Source organism: Haliaeetus albicilla, chromosome 10, assembly GCF_947461875.1.
Source record: "Haliaeetus albicilla chromosome 10, bHalAlb1.1, whole genome shotgun sequence".
Taxonomy (NCBI): Eukaryota; Metazoa; Chordata; class Aves; order Accipitriformes; family Accipitridae; genus Haliaeetus; species Haliaeetus albicilla.
Genome location: NC_091492.1, coordinates 24,249,295 through 24,271,851, shown reverse-complemented (window position 1 = coordinate 24,271,851; position 22,557 = coordinate 24,249,295). Strand labels below are relative to the sequence as shown.

General features: G+C 66.8%; 3 protein-coding genes across 3 annotated transcripts; all 3 read left to right on the top strand.

The window, feature by feature from the left end:
- Positions 1 to 248: 248 nt before the first annotated feature.
- LOC138687323 (V-type proton ATPase catalytic subunit A-like) lies at positions 249 to 4,711 on the top strand. The gene is made up of 14 exons (XM_069794041.1): positions 249 to 330; positions 532 to 660; positions 1,124 to 1,338; positions 1,463 to 1,600; positions 1,695 to 1,846; positions 2,389 to 2,551; positions 2,640 to 2,748; positions 2,982 to 3,104; positions 3,201 to 3,315; positions 3,409 to 3,472; positions 3,547 to 3,750; positions 4,159 to 4,253; positions 4,329 to 4,500; positions 4,566 to 4,711. The coding sequence occupies exons 1-14, from the start codon at positions 249 to 251 to the stop codon at positions 4,656 to 4,658; spliced, it is 1,854 nt and encodes a 617-aa protein (XP_069650142.1). The 3' UTR covers positions 4,659 to 4,711.
- A 3,970-nt stretch (positions 4,712 to 8,681) lies between these two features.
- LOC138687340 (lens fiber membrane intrinsic protein-like) lies at positions 8,682 to 10,678 on the top strand. Its single transcript, XM_069794097.1, has 4 exons — positions 8,682 to 9,317; positions 9,691 to 9,831; positions 10,022 to 10,156; positions 10,332 to 10,678. The coding sequence occupies exons 1-4, from the start codon at positions 8,987 to 8,989 to the stop codon at positions 10,397 to 10,399; spliced, it is 675 nt and encodes a 224-aa protein (XP_069650198.1). The 5' UTR covers positions 8,682 to 8,986; the 3' UTR covers positions 10,400 to 10,678.
- Positions 10,679 to 10,918: 240 nt separating this feature from the next.
- NECTIN4 (nectin cell adhesion molecule 4) lies at positions 10,919 to 22,260 on the top strand. The gene is made up of 9 exons (XM_069794042.1): positions 10,919 to 11,481; positions 15,528 to 15,881; positions 16,537 to 16,827; positions 17,541 to 17,655; positions 18,398 to 18,561; positions 19,688 to 19,835; positions 19,927 to 20,005; positions 20,584 to 20,688; positions 21,259 to 22,260. Exons 1-9 carry the CDS (start codon positions 11,403 to 11,405, stop codon positions 21,514 to 21,516), a joined length of 1,593 nt encoding a protein of 530 aa, XP_069650143.1. The 5' UTR covers positions 10,919 to 11,402; the 3' UTR covers positions 21,517 to 22,260.
- Positions 22,261 to 22,557: the final 297 nt, after the last annotated feature.

Below are 22,557 nucleotides of genomic sequence, written 5' to 3'. Positions count from 1 at the left end.
CCAGGGAGGGAGGGTGTCACTGTCACCCTGAGTGAGGCAGAGGTCGGTGTGTGCTGGTGCGTGCCGGTGTGTGGCACCCCAGGGTGCGGTGGTGGTGGCAGGAGGAGGGGGACAAGAGGAGGGGACGTGGCCCTTGTTGACTGTACACAGCCCCCACCCGCAGCATCACCCCCCACCGGGCTCAGCCGGTTCCCTGCAGCTGGTGGCCCCATATAATGCCGGTGATGCCAGGACTGGCCTGGGACGCCATGGAGGGGGCCGGGGGGCCGCGGCTGGCGGAGGCCGAGAGGGAGAGTCTGCTGGGCTCCGTCCACGGTGTCTCGGGTCCCGGTACTAGCAGCGGGGACACAGGAACAGGGACCCCAATGGTCTTTTTGGCCTCAAAATGGGGCCTGGGGAGGGGACAGGGATGGGGGAGCAGCTGGGAAGGCCATGGGGAGGGGACAGGGATGGGGATGGGTTGGGGACGGGGGAGCTGCTGGGGGGGGGTGGTCGGGGCCGGGTCAGGGTGACGGTGGCGTGTCCCCACAGTGGTGACGGCCACCCGCATGGCGGGGGCGGCCATGTATGAGCTGGTGCGCGTGGGGCACGCGGAGCTGGTGGGGGAGATCATCCGGCTGGAGGGGGACATGGCCACTCTTCAGGTCTACGAGGAGACCTGTATCCTGCCGGCACTGCCTGTCCCCATGTCCCCTCCCCACCACCCCTGCCCTTCCCTGTCCTTCTCTGTGTCCCCCACTCCCCTGTACCCCCCTGTCCCCTGTCCCCCTTCCCTGTCCCTCCTGTCCTTCTCTGTCCCCTCATCCTCCCCTGTCCCCCTCTGTCCCCCCCCACCTCCTCGTCCTGCACTTCCCTTCCTCCCCTGTCCCCCTCCCCACCTGCCCCTGTCCCCCACTCTGGTCTCTCTGCCCTGTCCCTGCCATCCTCCGCTGTCCCCTTGTTCGATCCTCCCCTGCCTTCTCCCTATCCCTATTCCCACCCCGCCATCTTCCCCTGTCCTGTCCTGTCTCCTCCCTGCCCCCCCCATGCTGCCCTGTCCCCCCATCTTTTCCTGCCCCTCCAGTCCCCCCCATCCCGTCTCCATCCCCATCTCATTGGTGGCCTTTCCTGAGCGTGGGGGCAGCGGGGGTGCGGGTGGGGGACCCAGTGCTTCGAACGGGGAAGCCCCTCTCGGTGGAGCTGGGTCCTGGCATCCTGGGCTCCATCTTCGATGGGATCCAGCGTCCACTGCGGGACATCGCCCAGCTCACCTGCAGCATCTACATCCCACGGGGCACCAACGTCCCTGCGCTGCCCCGGCACCTCGCCTGGGACTTCACCCCCAGCAAGGATGTCCGGGTGCGTGTCACCACATGCCTCCTGGGGATGCGGGGACAGACACCCCTTCTCCCAGCACCCCTGGAGGGGACGCAGCCTGTCCCCATTGGGGTCCCGCATCCTCACGGCCACCCCCACCCTCCAGGTTGGGAGCCACGTCACCGGTGGTGACATCTACGGGACGGTGGCTGAGAACTCTCTCATCCAGCACAAGATCATGGTGCCACCCCGCAGCCGCGGCACCGTCACCTACATCGCACCCCCCGGGCACTACAGCGTCTCGGTAAGGGTGGGAGGCCGGTGATGGGCGGCGGGGTGGTGGGTGTCAGGGTCCCCTGTCCCCACTGCCCTGCCCGTCCCTCCTGTACCCCCCGCAGGACGTGGTGCTGGAGCTGGACTTCCAGGGCAGTGCAGAGAAGCTGACCATGCTGCAGGTCTGGCCGGTGAGACAGACCCGGCCTGTGGCCGAGAAGCTGCCGGCAAATCATCCGCTGCTGACAGGCCAGCGGGTGCTGGACGCCCTCTTCCCGTAGGGACTGGGACCGGGGTGGGGGGCAAGGGTGGGAGATGGGGACAGGGATGGGGATGGAGATAGGGCTGGAGATGGGGATTGGGGACAGGGATGGGGACAGGGATGGGGACAGGGTTGGGGGTGGGGAACAGGGACAGAGATGGGGCTGGGGACAGGGACAGGGCTGGGGACAGGGGACAGCAATGTGAGACAGGGATGGAAGTGGGGATAGGGCTGGAAATAGGAACAAGGGACAAGGATGGGGATGGGGGACAAGGATGGGGGATGGGGACAGGGATGGGGACATAGACAGGGTTGGGGCTGGGAACAGGGACAAGGGTGGGGACAGCCCTGCTGGGGAAAAAGGGGACAGTGGGAGGGCTGGTGGGTGACACTTGGGGGGGTCACAATCACTCCAGACAGTGCCCAGGAGAGATGGGGACAGGGACGGAGATGGGGGTCCCTCCCATCTCCATGGGGATGTAGCTGGGTGGTGTGGGGGGACTGTCCCCCCTCTGCAGCCGCCACTCTCAGCTGTCCCCACGTGTCCCCATCCCCAGGTGTGTGCAGGGTGGCACCACGGCCATCCCGGGCGCTTTTGGCTGCGGCAAGACTGTCATCTCTCAGTCCCTGTCCAAGTACTCCAACAGTGACATCATCGTCTACGTGGGCTGTGGCGAGCGGGGCAACGAGATGTCTGAGGTCCTGCGGGACTTCCCCGAGGTGGGGATGGGTGGCATGGTGATGGGGTGACGGTCAGCTGGGTGCTGCGGGGCTGGTGGCCGGGTGGTGACGGTGACGCTGTCCCCAGCTCACCATGGAGGTGGACGGGAGGACAGAGACCATCATGAAGCGCACGACGCTGGTGGCCAACACCTCCAACATGCCGGTGGCCGCCCGTGAAGCCTCCATCTACACCGGTGGGCTGGGGACCGCCGTGGTGGGGGGTGTGTGTGCAGCACATGTGAGTGTGTGTGGCATGTGTGAGTGTGCATGCATGCTGTGGGGCCACTTGTGCACCCAGCCATGTGCATGGATGGGTGCACAGAAAGGCAGCCATGAGCTTGCTGGAGCGCGCGCCAAGTGTGCAAGGGGTGCACACCGAGGGCGTGAAGCCTGTGCCAAGCGTGCGAGCCATGTGCCGCCGGCACAGGCATCACGCTCTCCGAGTACTTCCGCGACATGGGCCACCACGTCAGCATGATGGCCGACTCCACTTCCCGCTGGGCTGAGGCACTGCGCGAGATCTCGGGGCGCTTGGCCGAGATGCCGGCGGGTGAGCCCTGGTCCCGGGGTGGGAGGAACCCCTCGCCCCTCCGCTAGGTCACGGTGAGGGGCTCCGGCCCCCCTGGTGACGCCACGCTCCCCTCAGACAGCGGCTACCCTGCGTACCTGGGTGCCCGCCTGGCATCATTCTACGAGCGTGCGGGGCGAGCGCGTTGCCTGGGGTCCCCTGCCCGTGAGGGCAGCGTCAGCATCGTCGGCGCGTGAGTGGGGGGGGCTACGGCGAGGAGGGACGTGGCGTGGGGGACCCCCACTCTGGCCACCCTGCCAAGCCCCCTACCCGCTGTCCCCTGCAGCGTGTCCCCACCGGGAGGGGACTTCTCAGACCCCGTCACCTCGGCCACACTGGGCATCGTACAGGTGAGTGGGATGCACCAGGGACCCCCCATCCAGGCATGACCATCCCTGACAACCCCCACCCCGTGCCCTCCCAGGTTTTTTGGGGGCTGGACAAGAAGCTGGCACAGCGTAAGCACTTCCCCTCGGTCAACTGGCTGATCAGCTACAGCAGGTACCTGCGGGCGCTGGAGTCCCACTACGAGGGTCTGTACCCCGAGTTCCCCACCCTGCGCAGCCGGGCCAGGGAGATCCTGCAGGAGGAAGAGGAGCTGGCCGAGATTGTCCAGTTGGTCGGCAAGGTGGGATACGGGATGGGACAGGGGATAGGGGATGGAGGTGGGATGGATGATACGGGATGGAATTGTGGTAGGGACTGGGATAAGGATGGGATGGGGATATGGGATATGGGATGAGGATGGAGACACAATGGATGGGGATGGAGAAGCTGATGGGGATATGGGATGGTGATAGGAGGGGTTGGGGATGGGGATGAGGATGGAATGGGGGATGAGGAATGGGATCAGGGGTATGGGATGGAATTGGGGTGGGGATGGGGATATGGGCTATGGGATGAGGATGGGAATGGGGGATATGGGATTGGGATGGGATGGATGGGGATGGGGTCATGATGGGCCGGGGATGAGGACATAGGATATGGGGTGAGATGGGGATGGGAATGGGGACACCCCAGACCTGTCCCCCTGCAGGCGTCCCTCGCCGAGGCTGACAAGGTGACGCTGGAGGTGGCGAAGCTCCTCAAGGATGACTTCCTCCAGCAGAACGGCTACTCCTCCTACGACAGGTACGCCTACCGCCCCCGCAGCCCTCCGGCCCCCCTGGTCCCAGCCCTGATCCCCCCCGATGACACCCCCCCCAGGTTCTGCCCCTTCTACAAGACGGTGGGGATGCTGCACAACATGGTCACCTTCTACGAGCTGGCGCGGCACGCCGTGGAGGCCACTGTGCCGGGCGAGCGCCGCATCACCTGGGCCACCATCCGCGAGAGCCTGGGGGACATCCTCTACAAGCTGAGTGCCATGAAGTTCAAGGTGGGTGTCGGGGGGCTGTGACCCCCATTGGGGAGGTGCAGTGGGTGATGCCACCATGTCCCCAGGACCCGGTGAAGGACGGCGAAGCCAACATCACAGCTGCCTTCGCCCAGCTCAACGAGGAGATGCAGGCGGCTTTCCGCAACCTGGAGGACTGAGGCGGGGGCAGGAAAAGGGGGGGGTACGGGATGCGGGGGTCCCCCTGGGACTCCCCCCCCCCGTCCAATAAAGGGGCCGAAGTGGCACTTGGCCTCCAGGCGTGGTTTCCCCATGGCGGGTGGAAGCGTCCGGTCCTCCTCCCTCCGCGGGTGCTGGCACCAGACCCTCGCCAGGCGGGCTCGGGGGGGTCCCTTTCCTGCTCCAGCCTGGAAAGGAGAGGAGAGGAAAGCCGGGGGGGTCTGGGGGGGCAGCATCTTCAGGGCCTGGGAGGATTTTGGGGGGTTGATGTGGTGGTTTTGGGATTCAGCAGCCCCCCCAGCAAGAAGCCCCCTTTCTCCATGCTGAGCCCCAGTGGATTTGATGCACGTGGCGGGGACCCCAGTGGAGCCGAACGGCCTGCAGTGGGGTGGCAGTGGGACATGGGAGTGACAGTGACCCCCCTGGGTGGGACATGGGGGTGACAAGGACACTCTGGATGTGACATAGGGGTGACAGTGACAGCGACCCCCCTGGGTGGGACATGGGGGTGACAAGGACACTCTGGGTGTGACATAGGGGTGACAGTGACAGTGACCCCCCTGGGTGGGACATGGGGGTGACAAGGACACTCTGGATGTGACATAGGGGTGACAGTGACCCCCCCGGGCCATCCCTGAGCATCCTCCAGCCGTGGGGACAGTGGTGGGACATGGGCGTCACAGTGACCCCCCTCCCGGGCCAGAGCTGAGGTGACAACACGGGGTCTCGGGTGGGACACACACGCACACACACAGCCGGGTGCTGTGGGTGCATTTTGGGGCCACCAAGGCAAAGGAGGCACGTGGCTGGGGGGGGTGTCCTCCTATCTGCCCCCCCCGCCTCGGGGCTGGCGGGGTCTCCCCGGGGTCGCCCGGCGTGGGGGGCGACGGGCGACCCCGGGGAGACCCCGCCAGCCCTGGGATGGGGGTGGGGGTGTCCTATGTCGTCGTGTCCGTCCGTCCCCGTCGTCCCCCCCGCCGCCCTCGGTGCCGCCCCCTCCCGCCCCACCTCCCGCCCCGTCCCGCCCCCCCCCGAGCCACCGCCCGGAGATGTGGGTCCTGCTGCTGCCCCTGGGGCTGGGCTCAGCCCTGCTGCCCCCCGGTGGGTCCCGGGGGGGGTCGGGGGGGAGGGCTGCGGGGTCGTGGAGGGGGGCTGGGGGACCGGGAGCACCGGGGGGACGACGACGACGCTGCGGGAGACGGTGGGGCTCGGGGCTGGGGGAGGAGGATGTCCCTGTCCCCGTCCCCGTCCCTGTCCCTTCCCATGCCCCTGTCCCTGTCCCCGTGTCCCCATCCCGGTCCCTGTCCCGTCGCCGAGCTGTCGTGGTGACGGTCCCCGAGTGTCCCACACTGGTGAGTCCCCGCCATGGCCACATCGTGGGACGGTGACAGTCCCCAGGGTCCCCAGTAGTGACCCCCGTGGCTGTGGGACAATGACAATCCCCAGGGTCCCCCAGCAGTGTCCCTGAGGCCGTGGGATGGTGACAGTCCCCAGGGTCCTCCAGCAGTGCCCCCCGTGGCCATGGGATGGTGACAGTCCCCAGGGTCCGCCAGTAGTGACCCCCATGGCCGTGGGACGGTGACCATCCCCAGGGTCCCCCAGCAGTGTCCCCCGTGGCCATGGGATGGTGGCAGTCCCCAGGGCCCCCCCAAGGCCGTACCACAGGTCGGTGCCATGTGCCGGTGACAGTCCCTGTTGTCCCCAGGCCCCCTGGCGCTGGGCCCCTGCCATGGCCCAGCTGAGCCGGCCGCGGGCCATGGTGACACCTCGGAGGTCTGCGGGCTGTGCCACAGCCCCCACCGGGGCTGGGCACAGGCCAACGGCACACTGGGTGCCAGCATCACCCTGGGGTGCCCCTTGGTGGGTGCCCCCCTGGGCCAGCTGCGGGCCATGCACTGGCACTTCTGGGGTGACCCCGTGGGCCCCAGTGCTGCCATCTGCAGCCAGAGCTGTGGCCACCCCCACTGCGGCCCACCCTACTGCAACTGCACCGCGCTGCCGGCACCCACTGACACCCCAGGGGTGCTGGTCCTGCGGCGCCTGCGGGATGAGGACGCTGGCACCTACACCTGCCTGCTGCTGGGCGAGGACGACTGTGCCTGCGGGGAGGTGATGCTGCTCCTCAGCGGCGGTGAGCCCCTCACCCTGGCGTCGGGGCTGCGGGGATGGTGGGAGCCCCTCACCCTGGCATTGGGGCTATGGGGATAGTGGGTGGTGGGAGCCCCTCACCCTGGTGTCGGGGCTGTGGGTGCTGTGGGGATGGTGGGTAGTGGGAGCCCCTCACCCCGGCTTCGGGGCTGCAGGGATGGTGGATGCTGGGAGCCCCTCACCCTGGCATTGGGGCTGTGGGGATGGTGGGTGGTGGGAGCCCCTCACCCTGGCATTGAGGCTGTGGGTGCTGTAGGGGGTTGGGGGCAGCAGGAGCACCTCACCCTAGCATCAGGCCCATGGGGACATGGGCAACCCCTGAGGTGGTTTCCCCCCTGCCCCCCCTCTCCGCAGGTGCCCCCTGCAGCCCCCCCTGCTCCAGAGCCCCCCCCGGTGGCAGCTGCGGCCTCAGCCTCCTCCTCCTCCTCCTGCTGCTGCCGCCGTCCTGCGGCCTGTGACCCGGCTAGAGTGTGTGCCCGTGCATGTGTGAGTGTGCGCGTGTGTGTGCATATGTGCATGTGCGTGTGTGCACACGTATGTGCAAGGGTGCACGGGGGTGTGTGTGTGTGTCTGGGTGTGCATGTGAGGGGTGGGGGCATGTGTGGGGAGGGGTGTGCACACGGGTGTACTTGTGCTGGGGGGGTGCGCACACGTGTGTGTGTGGCGGGGGTGTGCACAAGCGTGCCTGGCTACATGCGTGTGCAGCACATGTGTCCCCCCCGGCATGTGCCACGCGGACAGTGGCACTAGGGGGACAGCCCCAGCCGGCGCCTCCTTGGCCACCCCTGGGGACTGACCTCCACCCTGGGGGGCTCCCCCCCAACTCACACCCCCAGTGTTCCCAATGTCCCTTTCCTCTGTGTCCCCCATGTCTCCCCAGCCCCCCTGACCCTCGATCTCAGTGTCCCCCCTGCCCCCAGTGTCCCCCAGGTCCCCAGTGTCCTGTCCCCAGCCCGGTGGCCACAGGGTCCCCAGCTCACCCGGGACTGATCCTGCCTATGGTGATGGCACCCGCTGTCCCCAGGGTACTGGAGGGGACACTGGGATTGGGGGGGGGGGCAGGGTGGGACGCCGGCTGTGTCGCTTGCCCCCCCCCACATTGCCACCCCAGCGGGGACAAGCTTTTGCCGTGTCAGCACCCGGGTGACAGCAGCACCCAGAGCCTTCCCTGCATTGTGTCCCCAACAATGGCACTGCCACGTGCCCGCACGGCCTCGACACCCCCCCTGCTGCCCAGGGCCCCCGTCCCCATCCCAGAGGGACAGAAGGACAGAGGCACAGGCGGCCATGGGGCACACAGCTGGTGGGTGCTGAAGGCAGGTGAGTGGCTGGGGGTGGGTGCCTGGGAGGGGTCTGTCCCCCATTCCCCACCCGCCTCCCGGGGGTGCCACCCCTGGGTCGCCTGTGGTGTCCCGCAGAGATGCCCCTGGTGTCCACCAAGGTGCCACCCCCGAGTGCCCAATGTCCCCAGAGGTGCCGCCCCCGGGTACCCCCATATCCTTCAGATGCCACCCTGGCTTCCACTGACAGCCCCTGCAGGTGTCCCCATGGGTGTCCCCTGGAGATGCACACCCCCCCCCGGGTACACCCCTCCCCTGGAGATGTCCCTACAATTGTCCCCTGTGTTCCCTGGAGGTGCCCCCCCCGCCACACACCCCCATGTCCCCCAGAGATGTCCCCATGCGTGCCTGTTGTGTCCCCTGGAGATGCCACCCCGAGGTATCCCCATGTTCCCTGCAGATGTCCCCACGATTTTCCCCTGCGTCCCCTGGAGATGTGTCCCCCCCGGGTACACCCCCCCCAGAGATGTCCCTACAATTGTCCCCTGCATCCCCTGGAGATGGCTCCCCGCATACCCCCACGTGCCCCAGAGATGTCCCCATAGGTGCCCCTTGTGTCCCCTGGAGATGCCACCCCCGGGTACACCCCCCCAAGATGTCCCTACAATTGTCCCCTGCAGGTGCCACCCTCAGGTACCCCCATATCCTTGAGATGCCACCCTGGCTTCCACTGACAGCCCCTGCAGCTGTCTCCATGGGTGTCCCCAGGGTCCCCTGAAGATGCCCCCGCCCTGCCCCCCCCGGGTACCCCCCCGTCCCCTGCAGACGTCCCCACAACTGTCCCCAGTGTCCCCTGGAGATGCCGCCCCCCCCTCCCCAAGATGTCCCCACAATTGTCCCCTGCATCCCCTGAAGATGCCCCCTCCAGGTACTCCCATGTTCCCCAGAGATGTCCCCACGATTGTCCCCCGTGTCCCCTGGTGCTGCCTCCACCCCCCCCGGGGGTGGCAGCAGCCCCCACAGCCCATCCCTGGTGCAGGGGGATGCCGGCGGGCGGGGGGCTGCTCTGCGGGGCCAGCGGCCTGGCCCTGCTCCTGGCCGCCACCGCCACCCACTTCTGGCTGCAGCGCCGGGCGCCCGGTGGCACCGCCAACCTCGGGCTGTGGCGAACCTGCCTCGGGGGGCACTGCCGCCCCCACCCCGGCACTCCGGGTAGGCACCGGGTGAGATGAGCTGTGCCCAGCCTCTGTGGGGTGGGGATGGGGGGGGAGCACTGCTGTGCTGAGCTGTGCCTGGTCTCTGTGGGGTGTGTGGGGTCACTGCTGCACTGAGCTGTGCCCAGCCTCTGTGGGGTGGGGAATGGGGGGAGTTCTGCTGCACTGAGCTGTGCCTGGTCTCTGCGGGGGGGGGGGAGGGGGGCACTGCTGCGCTAAGCTGTGCCTGGCTTCTGTGGGGTGGGGTTGGGAGGGGTCACTGCTGCATTGAGCTGTGCCCGGCCTCTGCAGGCAAGGTGTGGGGGCTGTGTTCTGGGTGTGTACTTGCTTGGTGTCCTGTGTCCCCAACACCTGTGTGTGTCCCCCACCAGCCTTATGGGAGGCCACACGGGTGCTGATGCTGCTCTCAGTGCTCACTGCCACCGCCGGCCTCGCTCTGGGGCTCTCCATCGTGGCCAGTGCTGCCCGGCGGGCGCGTGCCCGCATGGCTGGTGTCACCCTGCTCCTGGCTGGTACGTGGGGATGGGATGGGGGGGTGGGGCTGGGGCACACGGAGCTCAGGGACCGTCCCCAGGGGAGTCACTGCTGCATTGAGCTGTGCCCAGTCTCTGCAGGCTGAGCTGTGCCTAGCCTCTCCCTGCCTGGCTGGGGGCTCGCAGGCTGGGCTGGCCCGTGCTGCCGACCCATCCCCTCTGCCCGCAGGTCTGCTGGCACTGCTGGGGCTGGGGGTGTACACGGCTGGCACGCTGAGCCTCCTGGGGCCAGCCCGTACCGCCTGGCGCTTCTCCTGGTCCTACATCCTGGGCTGGGTCGCCGTCGTCCTCATCGGCTCAGCAGGTAGCAGCACCCGCAGGGCCTGGTCACTGCTGTGCTGAGCTGTGCCCGGTCTCTGCAGGGCTGAGCTGGGGCCGGCCACGTGCCGAGAGCACCCACAGATGGGGGGCAGCAGGGAAGGCTCCCCCACACCCACACTGAGCCGTCCCCGTGCCCCACGGGCTCCTCTCTCCCCCAGGGCTTTTCCACCTCTGTGCCGCTGCCAAGGACCCGTCTCCAGAGAGCTCTGAAGTGGCGGGTGCCTGAGGGGCCCCAGCCGCCTCGGGGGGGTCCCCGCTCCCGCCCTCACCCTCCTCCCCGCAGGAGTCGGGTGGGTGCACCCTGGGATGCAGGTCACTGCTGTGCTGAGTTGTGTCCAGTCACTGCTGTGCTGAGTTGTGCCTGGTCTCTGCAGGGCTGAGCTCCCCCTGCTCTCCCACTCCCTCCCCCCCACCCCTGTTTTGCCCCCTCCCCCCCCCGACTCTTGCTGTGCCAATAAACTGCCAGGCCCCTCTCCCACCGTGGGCTGCCTTGTGGTGTCCGGTGGGATTTGGGGATCCCAAATTGCGGGGGGGGGGGGGGTGTCGGTGCCAGCCCACAGCCTTCCCCCTTCCCAGGGTTTGGGCAGGAACAGGGATGGTTGCGGGGTCTCACCCTGCGCGGGTCTGAGGGAGGGGGAACTGGGAGGGACCTGGGGGTTAATGGGAGGCCGTGGGGCAGGGGGAATGGACTGGGAAGGGCGGGGTGTGTGTGTGTGCGTGTCACTGAGGGGCACCCACGGGGACACCGGAGGTACCGGGGCGGGACAAGGGATGTCACCGGGAGCCGCCGTCCGACGCGGCGAGGGATCGCCCGGGCGGGACCCGCCGCGCCCCGTCGGTGACTGTCGCCCCTTTAAGGCCGCGCCCTCGGCCCCGCCCCTGCCCCTACCTGCCGGACCGGTCCGCCCCGCCCGGCCCCGCCCGGCCGACCCCACCCCCTCAGGCCCCGCCCCCGGCCACCCCGCCCCGCCGCCGGCTCCTCCCGTCCCGTCCCGTCCCGTCTCGGAGCGGCGCAGCACCGGCCCCTCCGCCGCGCTCGGCCCGGAGCCGCCCGGTTCGGCCCGGTGCAGCCCGGAGCGGCCCGGTACGGCCCGGCGCGGCCCGGTTTAGCCCGGTAAGGCTTAGCCCGGTTCGTCCCGGCGTCGCCCGGTTCGTCCCGGTGCAGCCCGGTCCGGCCCGGATGGTGCTGGCCGGGGGCCGAGCAGCGCCGTGAGCCCGCAGGTGTCCGCATGGCCCCCCGCGGGATGCGGCCCGGGACGCCCTTCCTCCTCCTCCTTCTCCTCCTCCTCCTCCTCCTCGCCGCCACCGGTAAGGCGCGACCGGGACCCGGGGTGGGAACCGGGACCCGGGGTGGGAACCGGCCCCCGGGGTGGCGGGAGGTGGAAGGAACCGGGACCGGCAGCACCGGCTGCTCCAGGCTGGCAGACGGGACCGGGGGTGGGGACCGGGGCGGGGGCACCGGCTGCCTCGGGGCGGGGGGGCCGGGGGGGCCCGGGGCTGCGGGACCGGAGGGCTGGGGGGGGGCGAGCCCCGGGGGCGGGGGCCCGGGCAGGGCCCGCGGGGAGCGGAGGGTGTGCGTGTGCGTGAGTGTGAGTGTGCGTGTGCGCACACGCGCGTGTGTGTGTACGTGTGTGCGCTCGCGTGTGCACCTGTGGCTCCGCGCACCTGTGGCCGCGTGTGTGTCCGTGTGCGCGTGACCGTGTGCGTCCGTGTGTCTCCGTGTCCCGTGCGTGTGTCCGTGTCCGTGTCCCCGCGCCGTGCCGTGCCGGGGGTTGCGCCGTGGGCGCCGCACACGCGGGTGCGCGCACCTGTGCGCGTGTCCGGGTGCGCGCACCTCCGGGGAGCGGGCCGGGGGGGGAGGGGGGCGGACCCCTCTGGTGACGCGGAGGTGGGGGGGACACACCACACACCGTGGGAACAGAGCGCTCCCGCTCGGGGGGCGGGGGGCAGCGGGCTGCCCGGGGGGGTCCCCGCCCCCTCCTCATTGTCTCCCCCACGCTTGGGGGGTGCCACCCCCCCCCCGCCCCGAGCTGTGCCGCAGTGGGTGCTGCACGCAAGGGTGCTGCAGAGCAAGGGGGGTTCAGTGCCCTGCCCACCCCCCGCGCCGTGCCTCAGTTTCCCCACTGGCGGAGGACCCGTGGGAACGGGCTGGACGCCGCGGGGGTGTGTGTGTGACGTCACCCCAGGGGGTGCTGACCCCCCCCCTCTGCGACTCACAGCCGGGGGGGGGATCGGGGGCTTCATGCCGTGAGTGGGGGGCGGCTCGGCCAGGGGCACAGAGCTGCACCCAGCCCATCACTGGGCGTGGGGCCTGCGGCCCCCCGGGGGGTGCGTGTGTGTGTGTGCGCGCGCGGTGTGCGTGGGGCCACCACGCGTGTGCGACCCCTTTTGGGGGGGGTCCACGCGTGCGTGTGTGTGTCCCCCAGGGGGCACGAGCGCACACGCGTGTGCGGGCACATGGCCCTGCTGCACGTGCCGAGGGGCGATGCTGGCCTGCGCACACGCGTCGCTGCAAAGGTTGGGGTGCGTGTGCACTCCCCAGGCCTGACCCCCCCCCCCTCCCCAGGAACGCCCCCCCATCTCCCTGGGCCCGGGACCCCTGTCTCCCCGGGCCCGCAGGCGCGAGCCCGGCCGGGGCGTGGGGGCCACGGGATCCGGTTGAGCCGGTTCCCGGCTCCGTTCCCACGCGCTCGGCCCGGTTGGGTGGGGACGCCCCGCGGCGGGGGCCGCTCGCCAGCCCCGACAGCACCCCGGCACTCGGCACCCACCCCGGCATCGGCACCCCAACCGCGCCGGGACCCCCATCGCCCTCTGGACCCCATCACTGCGTGAGGGGAAACTGAGGCAGGGCCGGGGCTGTGGGGGCAGCGCAGCCGTGACTCACGGCCCGGGCAGCGCCGCAATTATTTAATTAATCCGTCGACTAATCGGGGGGTAATTAGGCCGGGCACGGCAAGCGGTGCGGTGGGGGGCTCAGCGGGGAGGCCTCGGGGGCCGGCGGGGGCGGGAGCCCTCCGCAAGCCACGGCAGAGCCCGGCATGCGCGCCGGCCGGTTGGGCTGGCCGTGCCGGCCTGGCCGCTTCCCCCGGCGTCGCCGAGCGGCTGGGCGGGCCCCGTGCCCCGCCCCAACACCCGCCAGCCTCGCACGCGCGCATGCGGCTGCTGGGCGGACGGGGATATGGGACCGTGTGGGTGAGCGTGCGGGAGGAGATGGGAGCATATAGGAGCGAGCGTAAGCGTGCAAGCAGGCCTGTGTGTGAGCGTGCGTGAGCGTGCCCAAGCGTGTGTGAGCGTGCCCAAGCACGTGCGAGCATGGGTGGACCTGCCTGCGTGTGTGTGAGGGTGCCCAAGTGTGCGTAAGCGTGCATGAGCATGCACAGGTGTGTGCAAATGTCTGTGAGCATGCCCAAGCATGTCTGAGTGTGCCTGCACATGTGTTAGCGTGCCCAAGTGTGCATGAGTGTGTCTATGCTGGCGTAAAGGATGCCCAAACGTACAGGAGCATGTACAAGTGTGCAGAAGCATGCCCGAGCGTGCAGGAGTGCGCATGACTGTGTTCAAGAGGTGCAAATGTGCCCAATCATGATGAGTATGTGTGAGCACACTCAAGCATTCACAAGTATCTCCAAGCATGTGTGAGTGTGCATGAGCGTGCATGAGCACGTTCAAGCACACATGAGTGTGTCCAGGGGTGCACAAGCATGCATAAGCATGTACAAGCATGCTTGAGCATGCTGGAGGGTGCCCAAGTGTGCATGAGCATGCTTGTGCATGTGCAAGCGTGCCTAAACACGTGTGAGTGTGCCCAAGCGTGCCTGAGTGTGTGCAAGCATGAGCATGTCCAAGTGTGCACGAGCGTGCCCAACCATGCCCAAAGCATATCCAAACATGCACAAGCATGCATGAACGTGCTGAAGTGTGTGTGCACGTGTGTGAGCACATCGAGCACATGTGAGCATGCGGAAGCTTGCCTGAGTGCTCATAAGTGTGTGTGAGCGCACTCAGGCATGCATGAGCATAGAGTGCACCCATGAGTGTGTCCAAGCAAGCCCAAGTGTGCCCAAGCCCGTATGAGTGTGCACAAGCATGCCTGAGCACACATGAGTGCGCTCAAGCACGCCTGAGTGTACAACTGTGCCTGAGTGTACCTGAGGATGTGTGAGTGCACCAAGGAATGCAGGAGTGTGCCCAACCATGCCTGAGCCTGCACAAGTGTGCATGAGTGTGTGCAAATGCACCTAAGTGATTGTGGGCACGCCCAAGGATGCGTAAGCGATTGTAAGCACAAGTATGCATGAGCATGCACAAGCGTGCCTGAGTGTGTGCAAGTGTGCCCAAGTGTTCCTGCATGTATGTGAGTGCACCTAAGCATGCATGAGCATGCGCAAGCACAAGTGTCAGCAAGCGTGCTCAAGTGCGCCCAAGTGTATGTGAGTGCGCCTGAAGAAACGTGTAAGCATGTACAAGCACAAGTGTGCCCAAGCATGCCTGTGTGTATGAGTGCACCCAAGAATGCATGGGTGTGAGTGCAAACACAAGTGTACATGAGCGTGCCCAATCATGCCTGAGTGTACGTTAGCGCAGCCGAAGAAAGGCCTGGATGTGTGCAAGCACAAGTGTGTGCAAGCGTGCTGGAGCGTGCGCAAGCGTGCCCAAGGGTTCTTGCATGTATGTGAGTGCCAGCATGAGTTTGTGCAAGCGTGCCCAGGTGTTCTTGCATGTATGTGAGTGCAAGCACAAGTGTGCCCAAGCATACTGGAGTGTGCACAAGCGTGCCCAAGTGTTCTTGCATGTACATGAGTGCAAGCGCAGCTGTGCCCAAGCATGCCGGAGCATGTGCAAGTGTGTCCAAGTGTCCTTGCAAGTATGTGAGTGCAAGCACGAGTGTGCCCAAGCGTGCTGGAGTATGCGCAAGCGTGCCCAAGTGTTCTTGCATGTATGTGAGTGTAAGCACAAGTGTGCCGAAGCGTGCCCAAGAGTTCTTGCATGTATGCGAGTGCAAGCGAAAGCGTGCCCAAGTGTGCGGGAGCGTGTGCAAGCATGCCCAAGTGTTCTTGCATGTGTGTGAGTGCAAGCACAAGTGTGCCCAAGCATGCGGGAGCGTGCACAAGCGTGCCCAAGAGTTCTTGCATGTATGTGAGTGCAAGCGCAAGCGTGCCCAAGCGTGCGAGAGTGTGCGCAAACGTGCCCAAGTGTTCTTGCATGTATGTGAGTGCAAGCACAAGTGTGCCCGAGCGTGCCGGAGTGCGTGCAAGTATGCCGGAGTGTTCTTGCTTGTGTGTGAGTGCTGTGTGCGTGCACGGCAGCAGCCGCGCGCCGAGCGAGCGTGCGGGTGCCAGCCTGGGTGCCCGCAGGCTGCCGCTCGGGGGTGGTGGAGGTGGAGCGCAGCGTGACGGCGGTGCTGGGCCAGGACGTGGTGCTGCCATGCCGGTACCGGGCGCAGGAGCAGGAGCAGGTGGTGCAGGTGACCTGGCTGAAGCGGGGCCCGACGGGGCAGAACGCCGAGGTGGCCGTGCTCAACCGGCAGCACGGGGAGCATGTGCAGGAGCCCTACGCTGGGCGGGTGCTGCGGCGGGCGGACGGGGCGCTGGAGGATGGCGCCATCATCCTGAAGAATGCCGTGCAGGGGGATGAGGGTGACTACGAGTGTCACCTCATCACCTTCCCCCTGGGCAGCTTCGAGGGGCGACTCACCCTCAAGGTGCTGGGTGAGTGCCCGGGGAATGGGGCGGTGGGCATGGGTGGTGGGGAGGGGGCAAGGGCCATGGAGTTGTAGGCGATGGGCATGGGGTCATGAGGATGGAGTGATGGGGTGATGGGCATGGGGTGGTGGGGAGGGGGTGATGGGCCGGGGCAGTGGGCACAGGACAGCAGGTGATGGGCAATGGGCGTGGGGCAGCAGGCACGGGGTGATGGGTATAGGGTGGTGGGGAGGGGGCAATGGGTGTGGGGTGATGGGTGGTGGGGAGGTGGTGATGGGCACAGGACAGCGGGCAATGGGCGATGGGCACGGGGTGGTGGGGAGGGGGTGATGGGTGGTGAGGAGGAGGCAACGGGCACAGGACAGCAGGCAATAGGTGGGCGATGGGCACGGGGCAATGGCATGGTAGGCACAGGGCGATGGGGTAACGGCTATGGGGTGGTGGGCAACGGCGACAGGTGCGGGGCAATGGGCATGGGGCAATGCAAATGGGTACAGGGCGCTGGGCACAGGGGAACTGGTACTGGGCACCCAGTAAGTCACGCTGGGGACACGGTTGGGGCAGGCGGGTCTGGGGTCACCGGCACGGTGGAGCCCAGCAGCAGAGGCAGCACCCACAGGTGCCAATGCCGGCATGGGTCTGACACCGGTGCCCCCCGTAGTGCCGCCGCTGCCCATCCTGAACCCAGGGCCGCCGCTGGAGGAAGGTCAGGGCCGGACGCTGGCGGCCTCGTGCACGGCGGAGGGCAGCCCGGTGCCCTCAGTACGCTGGGAGACGGAGGTGCGTGGCACCAACGCCACGCGCCGCTCGGCGCACGCCCGCTCCGCTTCTGTCACCAGCGAGTTTTTCCTGGTGCCTGGGCGCAGCATGAACGGCAAGAGCCTGACCTGTGTGGTGGCCCACCCTGGCCTGCGCCACGAGAAGAGGATCACCCACCTCCTCAGCGTCGCCTGTGCGGCACTGGGGCATGGGGGGGGTGGAAGGATGAGGAGGGCATGGGGGGCACTGGGGATATGGGGAGCATGGAGGGCACAGGGGGGACATGATGGGCACTGGGGACATGGGGGTAATGGGGGATGCTGAGGGTCATGCGGGGCACGAGGGCCATGGAGGACGTGGGGAGGATTGAAGGACATGGGGGCCATTGGGGACATGGAGAATACTGGGGGATGCCGAGGACATGGGGGACATGGAGGGCACTGGGGACGTGATGGGCATGGGGGGCACTGAGGGATGTGGAGGATGTTGGAGACACGGCGGGCACTGGGGACATAGTGGGCACAGGGGGCATTGAGGGTCATGGGAGGCATTGGGGACATGGGGATCGTGGGTGTCACTGGGGGTGTTGGGGAGATGGAGGGCACTGAAGGACATGGGGGGCACCGGGGAGATGGAGGGTCGTGGGGACATGAAGGACGTGGGAACTAGGTTCACATGGGGGACATGGGTGGCAGGGAGACATGGAGGGCATTGGGGGACATTGGCATGGAGGACTTTGGGGACATGGAGGGCGAGGTGTTGGGAATGGAGGGGACAGGGAGGACGCTGGGGACGTGGGGGAGATAAGAGGCACAGGGGGCACACTGGGGACATGGGGGGCACAGCAGGACTGTGGGGACACGGGGATCATCCCTGCTCGTCCCCTCACTGTCCCCTTGTCCCCAGACCTGTCGGATGCCTCGGTGCTGGGGCACACAGAGGAGTGGCAGGAGGGCATGGAGGGGGCCACTCTGACCTGCCTGGGGGATGGCAACCCACCCCCCACGTACAACTGGACACGGTGAGGACTGTCCCCATCCCCTCTGCCTGGCCCCGGCCCTGCTGTCCCCCTCTGCACGTGTGTTAGTGTCCCTGCCGCATCCCCACGTGCCTCCCTGTTCCTGCCATGGTGTCCCCTTGCCCGTGTCCGTGTCCCCGCCGTGTCCCCTGTGCACTTCTGTGTCCCTGCCAGGTCTCCAGAGCACATTCGTGTCCCTACTGTGTCCCCTACCTATGTCCCTGCCCTGTCCCCTGCCTGTGCCTGTGCCCCCACCATGTCCCCCCTGCCCGTCCTGGTGTCCCCTGCCATATTCCCTGCCTGTGCCAGTGTCCCTGCTGCATCCTCCCTGCCCATGCCCATGTCCCTGCTGCATCCCGGCTGCCTGTGCTGGTGTCCCTGCCATGTCCCCTGCCTGTGCCCATGTCCTGGCCATGTCCCATGTCCCTGCCACATCCCAGCTGCCTGTGCTGGTGTCCGTGCTGTGTCCCCTGCCATGTCCCCCATGCCCACATGCCTGCCATGCCCCCCTGCCACGTCCCCACCTGTGCCCGTCCCCACCGTGTCCCTGCCCAGGCGTGCCCGTGCCGAGGGCCGTGGCGGCGGCGAGCGCGGCAGGTGGTGCCATGCCCAGGCAAGCCCTGCCAGGGCCGGGGCAGGGCGTCAGCCGTGGGAACTGGCAACCCCGGCTTTGATGGCGGCGCCGCCGCCGCCCGCCCGCACCCGCCCAGGCACGCCGGGGGCTGATGGTGCTGCCACGCCGCAGGCTGAACGCCCCGCTGCCCGCCGGCGTGCGGGTGAAGGGGGACACCCTCGTCTTCCAGCGGCCCCTCGCCGCCGACGACGCCGGGGACTACATCTGCCGCGTCTCCAACCGCGTGGCCGCCAAGGAGGCACGGGCCAACGTCAGCATCAAGGGCAGGGTGGCAGGTGGGCGCTGCGTGGGGCGTGGGGCACCCATGTACCCCCTGAGGGTGCTGTGGTGGGTGGGTGTTGGGGTGGGGGTCCTGGGTGGTTGGTGGGAGCCTGGCTGGGGGGGGCAGCACCGTTCCACACTGCTTGTGCCTGTCCATCTGTCCCTCCCTGGGCTTTTCTCCATCTGCTCGCCCTTCCTGCCACCCGTCTGTCCCCTCCCAGGCACTCGCCTGTCTACCCATCTGTCCATCTGTCATCCCTCCCTGCCCCCGACTATTCCTATGTCTGTCCATCCACCTGTCCTTCCATTTGTCTGTCCATCAATCCACTGCCCACCACTTCACTCTACCCAACCACCTCTCCTTCTGTTTCTTCCTCCATCCACCCCTTTGTCCATCCATCCATCCCCCTTTCACTTCTCACTATCCATTTGTTCATCCATCCGTACACTCATCTCTCCCTTCATCCTCCTGTCTGTCTACTCATCTGTCTACTCATCCACCCACCTGTCTACTCATCTGTCTACTCATCCACCCATCTGTCCACTCATCCATTTACTTTTCCATCAGTCTAGCTATTCATCTGTCTACTCATCCATCTGTCCATCCATCCTTCCATCATCCATCCTCCTGCCACTTCTCTCCATCCACCCATCCATATCTCTACCTGTTGTTCACCTAACCACCCCCTCGTCCACCTACCCATCCATCCATGCACTCATCCATGGACCCATCCATCCACCCATGGGCTCATCCATCCATCTGTCCATGGATCATAGAATCATTTAGGTTGGAAAAGATCTTTAAGATCATCGAGTCCAAACAAATGGATGTACTCATCTGTCCATCCATCCATGTATTCATGCATCCACCCACCCACCCATGGACTCACCTGTCTGTCCATCCGTCCATCAGCCCATCCATCCATGGATACACTCATCCATCCTTCCATGGACTCATCCACCCATCTGTCCATGGATGTATGCATCCATCCATCCATTCATCCATGTATGTATTCATGAATCCATCCACCCACTCATCTATGTACTCATCTGTCCATCCACCCATCCATCTATCGACCCCCCCATCAATCATCTCATCCCCCCTCACCCTGCCTGCCCACCCCATGGGTGTCCCCACAGACAATGAGGTGCGCAAGGTGGACCTGGTCTCGGCTTCGGTGGTGGTGGTGGGCGTCATCGCCGCCGTCCTGCTCTGCGTCCTTGTCGTTGTCGTCGTCGTCATGACCCTCTATCACAAGCGCAAGACCAAGCGTATCTCCGAGAAGTAGTAAGAGTCGGGGGGGGGGGGTGGCAGAGGTGGTGGGGGGCAGTGGGAGACATGGGGACCCCATGCTGAGCACCTCCCTCCATGCCCCCAGCGAGGAGGAGCTGACACTCACCCGGGAGAACTCCATCCGCCGCCTGCACTCCAGCCACAGCACCGACACGCGCACACAGGTAGCAGGGGGCCTGGGTGGTGGGGTGCCCAAGGGAGGGGGTCTTGGGGTGCCCGGGGTGCTGGGGTGCCTGGGGTGATAGGTGGTGGGATGCCCAAGACAGTAGGACTTGGGGTAGTCTGGGTGATGGGTATTGGGGTGCTATGAGTGTTGGGTGGTGGGGTGCCCGAGGAAGCGGGTCTTGGAGTACCCTAGGTGATGAGTACTGGGGTGTCTGGGGTGATGGATGTTGGGGTGCCCAAGGCAGTTGGTCTTGGAGTACTCTGGGTGATGGGTGTTGGGGTGACTGGGGTCATGGATGCTGGGATGCCCAAAGTGATGGGTGTTGGGGTACCCATGGTGATGGGTATCGAGGTGCCTGGGGTGCTGGGTATGGGGGTGTTGAAGGAGGACCAGGAAGCAGGGTGCCCATGGGGCTGGGCAGTGGGGTGCTTGGGAGGAGGTGGGTATCGGGGTGCCCAGGAGGAGCCAGGCCGTGGTGGCAGAGGATGCTGGGTGGGGATGCCCAGGATGCTGGCAGGGCCATGGGGTGCTCAGGAGCTGGGCTGCGGGGTGCTGGGTCTCATGGGGCTGTTTCAGCTGGAGGAGACGCTGCAGCTGCGTGCAGAGAGCCGGCAGGGCAGCCTGCGTGGGGACAGCCTGCGTGGGGACAGCCTGCGCGGCACCAGCATTTGCTCCGCCATGGTGAGAGTTGCGGCAGGGCAGGGGGCGCGGGGGGGCACAGTGGGGCAGGGGACCTGGCTCAGCCCCACACCTGCACCCAGCCCAGGGCTGTGGCTGTCAGAGCGTGTCCTCCAGCTCTGGCATGCTTCTGTGCAGGTGCAACCCCCATCTTCTGGGTGTGCAACCCTCTTCCATGGGTGCAACCTCCCCCTCAGGGTGTTCAAACCCCTTCCACGGGTGCTGCCCCCCCCTTGCACATGTACACCCCCCCTCCACATGTGCACCCCCTTTCATGGGTGCAAATGCCCCTCAAGGTGTTCGAACCCCTTCTGCGTGTGCAACCCCCTCTTGCACGTGCGCAAATCCCACTTTGCACGTGCAGCCCCATCCCAACTTGTGCAGTCCTTCTCCTGGGTGTGCAAAGCCCTCCCACATGCACACACCTTTGCACGCCCGTGTACTGAGCCTTGTGCACCTCCTCGTGCCCTACGGCAGCACCCTGTCCCTGTAGGGGTCCCCGCGGCAGAGGCTGGGTCCCCGGGAGTGTTCATTCATCAGCGGTGAACCCTGCCCTGTCCCTCATCCCCGCAGAGTGAAGAGCCCGAAGGTCGCAGCTACTCGACGCTCTCAACGGTGCGGGAGATCGAGACACAGACAGAGGTGCCGGCAGCGCCGCTGCTGCCCGCCCCGCCGGGGAAGGAGCCAAAGGAGGAGGAGGAGGATGGTGGCAGTGGTGGGGACGACCCCATCAAGCAGGCCATGACCCACTTCGTGCAGGAAAACGGGATGCTGCAGGCCAAGCCCACCACCAACGGCATCTACATCAATGGCCGTGGGCACCTGGTGTGAGCTGGGCAGGGCCAGGGGGGACACCCAAGGGACCCCCGTCCCCCCTATGGCTCCCCCGGCTCTGCCTGCCCACCGGGCTGGCTCCGGTCCCCAGGTGTCACCCTGCTGCTGGCACGGGGTCAGGGACATGCACCGTACCCCCGAACAGGGCTCCGGTCCCCATGTGTCACCTCACTGCTGGCATGGGGTCAGGGACACACACCGTGCCCCTGGATGGGCGCTGGTCCCCAAGTGTCACCTTGCTGCTGGCACAAGGCTGGGGACATTCACCGGTGGCTGGCCAGAGAGGAAGTGACAGCATCCAGGACCCATGGGCGTCAGAGCCGCCAGGCACCCACGGGCGTGGGGACACCCCAAGGACAGGACAGGGGCAGGAACCCCCGGCGGGGATCGGGCACCCACCCCACCCCCCAATATCCCTTTGGACTCTGGGTCAGCTCCTTCCTGCGTGGCGCTGGGGACACGCGGCCGTCCCCGCTCGGGACGCGGTTTGCCGGTGGCACTTGGGACGCTTGTGTCCCCTCCCCCATCCCGGCTGCCCCCTCCCCCATCCCGGCCCTCCCAAACCCCCCAAAACCCCATCGTCTCCCCCCAGACTGCTGAGGGGACCCCCCCGGGGCCGGGCCCCCCCCAGGCGCGGGGCTGGTGGCGGGGGTCCCTGGGGACAGCGTGCCCTGCGTGTACATACCTGTATAGGATGGGGGCCCCACTGCCCCCCTGCTGCTGCCCGGCCGCGCTTGTAAATAAACCCCCGCGCGGGACCCTGGGACCCTGTGTCGAGTGCTTCTGGTCTCAGCCAGGGGAGGGACGCGGGTACATGGCGGGGGGCCTGGCACTTTTGGGACACTGCTCCTGTGCAAGGATGGCCACACCTGGGTGCTCCACCTGTGCACCCGTGTGCCGCTGGGCGCGCAGGTGAGCTGCGTGCAAATGCATGCATGCACGTGAAAGAATGCACAAGCATGCTGAAGTGGGCGCAACCTCATGCAAGCGTGCACGAGGGCACGCAACGCCCAAGCTCACGCAAGCATGCCTGAGCAC

What these genes read in the sequence shown, in the direction of transcription:
- LOC138687323 (XM_069794041.1), top strand. Translation starts at nt 249, where the DNA reads ATGGAGGGGGCCGGGGGGCCGCGGCTGGCGGAGGCCGAGAGGGAGAGT. An exon ending in TGAAGCCTCCATCTACACCG is followed by an intron (nt 2,749 to 2,981) that starts GTGGGCTGGGGA and finishes CCGCCGGCACAG; the next exon opens with GCATCACGCTCTCCGAGTAC. An exon ending in GGCTACTCCTCCTACGACAG is followed by an intron (nt 4,254 to 4,328) that starts GTACGCCTACCG and finishes CACCCCCCCCAG; the next exon opens with GTTCTGCCCCTTCTACAAGA.
- LOC138687340 (XM_069794097.1), top strand. Translation starts at nt 8,987, where the DNA reads ATGTCCCCACAATTGTCCCCTGCATCCCCTGAAGATGCCCCCTCCAGG. An exon ending in CCCCCACCCCGGCACTCCGG is followed by an intron (nt 9,318 to 9,690) that starts GTAGGCACCGGG and finishes GTCCCCCACCAG; the next exon opens with CCTTATGGGAGGCCACACGG. An exon ending in CGTCCTCATCGGCTCAGCAG is followed by an intron (nt 10,157 to 10,331) that starts GTAGCAGCACCC and finishes TCTCTCCCCCAG; the next exon opens with GGCTTTTCCACCTCTGTGCC.
- NECTIN4 (XM_069794042.1), top strand. Translation starts at nt 11,403, where the DNA reads ATGGCCCCCCGCGGGATGCGGCCCGGGACGCCCTTCCTCCTCCTCCTT. An exon ending in CCACCTCCTCAGCGTCGCCT is followed by an intron (nt 16,828 to 17,540) that starts GTGCGGCACTGG and finishes CCTTGTCCCCAG; the next exon opens with ACCTGTCGGATGCCTCGGTG. An exon ending in CCCACGTACAACTGGACACG is followed by an intron (nt 17,656 to 18,397) that starts GTGAGGACTGTC and finishes GCCACGCCGCAG; the next exon opens with GCTGAACGCCCCGCTGCCCG.